At 30.9% G+C, this 8,230-nt stretch overlaps 1 protein-coding gene across 2 annotated transcripts in view; it reads right to left on the bottom strand.

Annotated features, from left to right (window-relative positions):
- LOC106460304 overlaps positions 1–8,230 on the bottom strand; it is a 26,443-nt gene that overhangs the window by 2,559 nt on the left and 15,654 nt on the right. The window contains exons 6-7 of one of the 2 annotated variants that reach the window (XM_022387002.1): positions 2,454–2,607; positions 1,089–1,772 (exon numbers count right to left, since the gene is read on the bottom strand). In XM_022387002.1, coding sequence (XP_022242710.1) covers positions 1,741–1,772; positions 2,454–2,607 — 186 coding nt within the window. In that variant the 3' untranslated portion in view covers positions 1,089–1,740. Of the gene's footprint in view, positions 1–1,088; positions 1,773–2,453; positions 2,608–8,230 lie in introns of those variants that run through there. The other variant, XM_013919999.2, reaches the window with a different exon arrangement.

The raw sequence follows: 8,230 nt of genomic DNA, 5'->3' as shown, positions 1-8,230 counted from the left end.
AAATTAAACCTTATTTTCAATAAGCAATCCTGAAAAATATTTGGGGGTGCTTAACTTTTTTCCAGGTGTATATATATGTCTAAATATGTGTGCAGTGCTTCCTAACTTGACAGAATAGGCCCAAGTGATGGGGGGGGGGGGGGTCTCTGAGACAAAAACTCCCACTTGAAAATGAATGTCAGCAATATCAAGGGATTAAGACAGATTAGTATAAGAAAATTAAATTTTAAAAAGTAACTAATATGATCATATTTTAGAATTAAGTTATCAAGTTATAAATTATGATAAATAATATTTCTGGATATCTCAAAAAGCTGCAATCCATCTCAACACAGAAATTTCTAAAAAATAACACTGCTGTACTTTCAAACACTCAAAAATTACTGATTGCCTCCCTTAAAAATTTTCACTAACATTAATTCTTCACTGTCAAAAGATCTAAACATTTATCTGCATGAACTTCAAAACTTATAGGTACAATCCAACAGCAGATGGAAAATTTTCTGATTAAAAAGTCTGTCATACTTTTTCATTGACTCACATTTATTTTATGAATTTCTTGTGTATCTTTTATCTGGTTTTGTTTCACCTTCACAATTATGTTTTAACGTACATGCAGTGCAATGTATATGTTCCACTTTGTTCTGTTATTGCCATTCAAATTTGTTTCTGGTTTAGTTTTGATAACAATTTTAGACACTATCTGATGAAGGGCCTTGGCATGAAATATTGTCATCATTTGAAAATAAATTTATTATCTTCTACCAATTCTAATTTGACAGACAGACTTAGCTAGAAATCAACACAACAAACCCTCCCTAACATTGAAACATTACAGTTTAAATGTTGAAAGCTGGCAAAGCATTACAAACCAATAGGCCTAAAATCTATAATAAAAATCACTAACTAAATTAACTTGCATATAGATATATATTATTGCTATTACATCACATCTATTCTAGAATTCTCTGTAACCAATAATACAAATATCTTAAGTATTTAAAAGCATAATTCATAACAATATTTTAAGAAAGTTTCTGCTTTTCTGTAGGTTGAAGAAACAAAATAAAAAATTATTAGTTTCAGCTAATATCTTTGCCATTTTAATACTAAGCAAATGCAAATATACAGGCTTAATTACAAATATTAATTACAAAAATCAAGATATTACTTTCATTTTGTTCAAATTTTAACTTTTCTTTGACAAAAAAAAGCTGTTGGTTTACAGTACATGCAAGTTTCCATTTCTTGGAAAATCTTAAGTGCATAATATTTCCCTAAAATTAAAACCTACATCAGAAAAGCCCAATTTACGATTAAAGCTGTCATTTAGGTCGTCCTTCAGTTTTTACAGTACAGTACTAAAACTATAAACAAGTAAAAATTATCACATGGTCAGTCCCTTGGACTGAATCCATGTTAGTAGAGTTAAGTGTTTTTACAAGTTTTCAGTATATAAAATGACCCAGCCTGGGTTGAGTGGTTGCCAGAAAAATTAGGTTGACTTTTACACAAGATATATGAAAAATTATGATTTTTTGGTCAACTATTGCATGAGTATATATAGTACATTTAGAAAAGGAACTGTTGCAGTAGAAAAATATATTAACTTCAAATTTTAAATGCACTAAGTACACCTTGAATACAGCCCAAATAAAATAAACAAACAACTATGTTTTCCAATTCTAGAATATTTTATTCTGAACATTCAGAATGTATATACAATACAGTAGATTTCTGTTAACTGCAATGGCACTTCACCAGCATCTTAACTGAAATGGAGCAAAAATTACAAATAGTAGTATTTATATGAAATTTTGGGTTCACTAAAGACTGACCTTACCAGCATTAAGATTTGTATCAAAAAGAACAAGTTGATATCATAATACTTCAAAATGGCTGAGAAAGCCACTAGGTGGACATTCTGAGCTTTCAATTTGTTATTCACATGTCATATAGAGAAGTAAGTATATATAAGGAACTGTTTCCAAAAATGGAAAGAGGTGAGCGGGACCACTTTGTTTGATTCAGTACATGAGAGATATTTCAGCAAATAGAAAAGATAGGAGGTTCTTATTCTAACTTGTTATTATCGGTAATTTCAGTTCCTAATTCGTACGAAACTATAAACTTTGTCATTTAACATCTGATATGAACCAGTGCTGCATTCAACATACCACGTGACACACAAAAATCAATGTTTAACTGTGTTTTTTAATATTTACTTTTAAATTAACAAATTAAATAATGTATAATACTGAATATGAATTATAATCTGCAGTTTTATACCAAACTTATTGACATGAATTCATAAAATAGTAGTTCAATAAAATTTTGAATGCAAGTCAACTAACACGATAACATGGCCAGTTTTTGCAATTCCTACTTATATACTCTGAGGGATATAAGTGTATATCTGAATACCCCACTAAAAAGAATTTAAAGTAGCTTACTTTCATCTAAATTTTTCATGGCTTCTTTTCTTTTTTTAGTTCCTGAACTGTCTATACATGTTGTCACACAATAGGTTTGGTCACCAAGTGTTCTGCAAATTGTGGTTTCTTCATTTCCTTTGCTATCATGAATAGTTTTTTGCTCTTCTGTCCTCTGTTAAAAAATAACCATTTAATTACATTTACACAAAATTGTAATTTTTGATTGATAAAATCTTAGTGACTTACAATTTTATATTATATCAAATACATTTTCATGAAAATAAAGTGTGGGACCTGAATCATTTTAAAATGAATATATTGTTTGTAAATGGGATTTGAAAGCATTTCTTCATCTGGACAAGTTTTCTTATTTCTCTTATCTTACGCAATTTTTGAACTTTACCACTAGAAATGCATAACTTGTAGACTTATAAAATTTATACATAACATATTTCAACAGGTCATTTTTGCCCCTAAATAAATCTATTTGAAAAATACCAGCATTTAAATATGTTTATATCCATACTTACCATGCAAGTTCAATGCACAACATACAATGTATAGTCTGTAGTTTAATTAGAATAAGGCAGTTGACAGAAATATTTTGTTTGATTTATTATACTACAAAAGACCAGCAAAATATCTGTGGTCAAATTACTATCTCTATTGCAACAGTACTTTAAATACAGTATTTCTAGAATAATACAAAAGAATTCTAATTACAGACTCCAAAATCTATTATAAGTCCAGTTGTCTTAAGGTAGCATATACCCTTTACTTAGTGTTATCTAGGTTTTGGTCTTTTTATCAGAAAAAACATTATACTACGCTTTTGTATGAAAATATATTGAAATACATACAAAGACATTCTGGCACATGTTGTGTAATATTACCACTGTGGCTGATTTGTATATTATAAAAATAATGAAATACAAAAGAAATGTCTTATATTCCTGATAACTTATACAAATATGACTGAATGCTCCTGAAAATGGGTCCAGAATTTGATGGGATATGAAGAATTAGTCTCAACTAAGGAAAACTGAAAATTAATTTGAGGTCAAATTACAGTTCTAATGAGTATGCCCTAAGTAGAATATATGTTAGTGACTCATTAATAATCACTTAATAAAAACCAAACCTCTTATCAACTTGTCCTTAGTATACACTAATAATGCCAGCTGTTAAGTCTATAGCATCAACAGATCTGAAGTTATAAGTTAAAATCCACTATGAAATAGGTACAAAGACATCTTCTGACGTGTTGTGTAACATTACCACTGTGGCTAATTTTTAATGTGAATTTTCGGATTTTGAAATATATATATATATATATATTTGAAAATTTGGTACAAAATTGTTACTTTAAGGGTCTTTGTCTAGTTGAAAAAGTATACCACATCCTGCAAATTATGAAACTTACACCCTTCATATGTTTCTGGGTATTAATAAGCTCCTGGAGCATAAGTTTCACTCTCCTTGTCTTTTTTGGACTCCTCAAATTCCTTTTTTAATATTTTTTTTTCTTATCTGTTGCTCCTTTCACAGAAGCTTTGTTTTGTGCTTCAGATAACCTCTTCTTGTCTGCTTTAGCAAAAAATTTGTTGGGGAAACTTCTGTCACTGATGTTAAGCCGCTTGAGTTCCATCATCCTTGACAGTATTTCATCACTGAAAGTATTGACAGCAACAGCCTATCTTATATGTTTTGCACTAACAAAGGTGTCCTTGGGGCAATAATTCCATATTACATGGTTTAGGGACTCATTAGTATTTTGAATGATGCAATCTAAGCAATTTGTCAGGAGCTCATTATTAGATAACCTTTCAAAGATGGGCTTGGTGGCTTTCATTACACTCTCTGCCATGGAATGTTTGTGTGAATATTCTGGATCTTACACCATGGATTTTCACCAGTAGGACAAAAGTGGTGCTGGAGTTTGATGTCAGTTAATATTTTATGGTACCTAGTTGCCCAAATAGCATTCTGCATTCCTTCTATACTGTCTCTGTTTGAGTGTATAACTTTCCAATACCAGTTCTGGAGACTATCAACAACCTTATCAGTGAGTCTGCCAGTACCCCTACTTTTCTTGCCATTGCTGAGCATTTTACCTTTCATATCTTTTCTAGAATTTTACAAAGCTGTTCCTAGCCTCTTCTGAACATGTCCTACACACACTTTTTCCTCTCTACAATTCTGTCTCCATATGGTCTTGACTCCTTCACTGTATGGAGGGATTTACTGTTGCCATTGCCAATGTATGTTGTGTATCTGAGGCCTCTTTCCTTCTCAGATCTTTGAAATATCCTCACCATACCTACCAGTTCCACTGAAGGCAGGGAACCATCATAGTTTGCTAAGCAAATTCTATGATGTTCTTCCTTTTCCTTTGCTATCCTGTTGTTGTCTGAAAACCAGGAATGACAGTAAGTACTCAACAGTATAGTCTATGACTTTCCCAGATTCACTTGAAGGAACAGTGAAAACACCATGTAGGGAAGAGAAGCCCCATTTCTGGTAACTGTTTCAGTGGCATTCAAAACAGATGTGAAATGCTTGTCCAAAAACTGCTGTGTACTTGGTTGGTTCATGTTCATAAGAGCACAAAACAATTCTCCAGCAATTAGTGAAAAACTACAGTAAATGGAACAAACTGTCAGAAGTCTGATATTAAAGACAATGTGCATCCTCTTCAGTCTCATGTTGTCTTCTCTAGTATCAGATTTGCTATTAACAATACTGTGTTCTTTTATCATTAATTCTCCAGCAGTTCTACCTTTCCCAATGCATGACATAGCATATACAAATTGCTTGTTAGTGGCAAATAAGTTCTTTCCCATTTTTGTACTTGTATACAAAACTTTCCAATTATGATAGTTCATTCCTTTGCACACAAATATTAGAGTAGCAGCAAGTCCACTTCTATTGGTAATTTCTAAGCTCAACCTTTTCCCACACGAACAGTGGCAAAATTTACTCATTACTTCTGACAGAATGTCCATATCAACAAACATATTACCACTTTGAGTACAATCTTGTGTAATCTCTTCTTTCTTTGGTGGGGTCCCTTCAGAAGCTTACAAGTGTCCAAATGTTCTCTTAGTCGCTCTTTACACCATAGAATCTTGCTTAGAAGTTGAAGTTGCAGAACTAGTACCTGCACTATGAGTACCAAAAACTTGTGGCAACTCAAATGGTTCATTTGTACTGTTACTAAGCTTACCAGTCTTCTCTTCACTCAATTGTTTGTTTCTGGTGAATTTGTTACCATGAAACTTCCTCTTCTTTTATTTGTGAGGACCATGCTTTCTGTCCATCCTCAAATATTCATGATTTACCATGGGAATAAACACTTTTGATGGCAAATTACACTATGGGAATTAGTAAAAGCACTTTCTTTGTTCAACATATAGTTTTATTTTTGTGACTCACTCATCAATGAAACATTATTGGCAAAGGGGGGTAGCAAGAATGCAGCATTTTGATAAGCAGGGGGAATTACAGACAAATTAGCTAAAAGTGTTTCAAAACAAGGAGGAAAAAACAATTTTGGATCACATTGCCATGAAAAACACAATGTAATAAATGCATTTAAATGAAAAACCTTTCATTTTTCCTACTTTTTAAGGGTTTTTAGTTTAGCTAAGCCTTTTTTTCCCCCACTGGATATTTAAAATAAATGTAGCTAAGAATTCCAAATATAAAAAAAAAAAGATATTGTGAGATTTTTTTTACATTTAAAGGGTATATGCTACCTTAAGCTTAACATTAATCAAGTCTTTATTAAGTACAACCTATATTTGATAAAGAGATAAATTAACATTGTAACTTGTGTAATTTTTTTGTTTTAGTTTAGTTGGGGATGAACTCAACCATACTTAATACTTTCAGTAAATAAACTTATGATGTTACCCTAACATCTAATGTTAGACCTTTTCAAAAACTTTGATAAGCTTTAAATAAGTTGTTGTACAAAATTTCTATTGAAGTATATTTATATCTACTGAAATGAAGTATGCACACATTTTCAGGAAAGAGAAAACTGAATATTATTATAATAAAGGTTGTACGCTATAATTAATATATATATATATATAAATGTATATGGATGTAATTAAAAATTACATAAATCTTTGAACTTTTGCTTGCTTTTATGACATTTACTATAGTAAAAAACTATCTATACAACAGTTTTAAATTTTAAATCTTTGTCACTACCTTTGTTGTATGCAGTTAGGTTATTACAGATACTTAAAAATGTTCAGTAACTATAACTTCCTTACATAACACAGTCAATTATCAATATTATTTTATTATGTTTTTCTCAGCTCACTATTAGCACATCATCTCATGCTAACTGTGAAAACAACATAGAAAAACATGCAAAATCACCTTTTAAAGATTGGCCATAAAAAAAAAAGTAGCAAGATTGAATTTCTCATAGATTGCATTTAGAGTTTAGAGATCGATGATGATTCACTTACTCTGCTGAGGCCTTCTGTTGGTCAATGTGATTAACCTGTTAAGCCTTACATGGCTTCATAAGAAATCTCTATCAGCTGAGTGTCATAAATTCAAAAGTGATGTCTGTGAAGGGTTAAAATGTAATGTTTTAACTGTAATAGTAAAACATGCTGTGCTAAAGTAGAAAGTTGCTTTTTGGGTAGAAAAAAGTTTGTAACTATTTTTCAAGTGAATGTTTATTTAAATCATTCGACACGGGTCGGTCAATTTGACCGAGTCATGTGACCTTCTGTACTCATTTAAAGTTGACATAAGTTTAATACTTATATCTCTCTATATATTGGGTAAATCTTCACGAAAATTTGCAGTCTTTCACATATAAGATAAAGTTTTGTCCATGAATATATTGAGTGTCTGTTTTAAAATAGTCCATGTGCAAAGGAATTTTCATGTTAAAATTAAAAATACTTTTCATCATCTCAAAGATCTCAAATTTCCTTTGTGTAATCCCTAAAACCTTCTAAATGCATTTCAAACTTTTTTTCCATTAAATCCGTATAGGTTTTATGTTATTTTCTCTACCCTAATCTCAAAACGGGATCGGTCAATTTGACTAACCTCGTAACCACCAAAAAAATCAAAATAAACCTAAATTAACCTTCTTTTCTTTCTAGTATGACTTCAAATTGCAACATGAAAGCACATTCGTTTATCCTAAGTAGCTCTAAGTTCGTAACATTATACATCTATTTGTAATTCAATTTTATTGTTTTATTGCCCTTTGAACCGTGTCTAACTGCTATCCACGCCATTATAAGTTGTAAGTCACTCAGGGAATGTGCAGCTCATGTTACGCTATCGATTTACATCACCAACAAGCTACTCGCATGCGTGTTCGTGAACAATTTTAATTATATTATTACTTATTTTACCTATTCTAGTCTTAAATAACTTAAAAAGATCCGTACTTTTAATTTTAGTTACTTTTATAATAATAAATAAAGAATAACTATGAAAAATAAGAAATAAAGTAACTACCCAATCTTCTTTTTAAACCTGATTTTTTTTAGCAATTATGGTAAAGCACTTAATAATTTTTATTTAATTAAATAATACACCAAAGAATATAGACTAATAACATGCAAAAAGTAAACAAATTCACTTACTTCTAAAAATTTTCCTGGCTTTTTAACTATGCGACAAGAGCCATTACAAATTCATCCAAGCTAGTCGTTAACTTTCCCAAGGGAATGATGTTGCTACCCAGAGTGAAATTGACAATTATTTGTTCAGAACACAATGTTATACAATATGCCATTTGATAGATG

This window comes from Limulus polyphemus, unplaced genomic scaffold (genome assembly GCF_000517525.1).
Source record: "Limulus polyphemus unplaced genomic scaffold, Limulus_polyphemus-2.1.2 Scaffold745, whole genome shotgun sequence".
NCBI lineage: Eukaryota > Metazoa > Arthropoda > Merostomata > Xiphosura > Limulidae > Limulus > Limulus polyphemus.
Note: the sequence above shows the minus strand (reverse complement) of the source record. Positions and strands in the feature narration are given on the sequence as shown.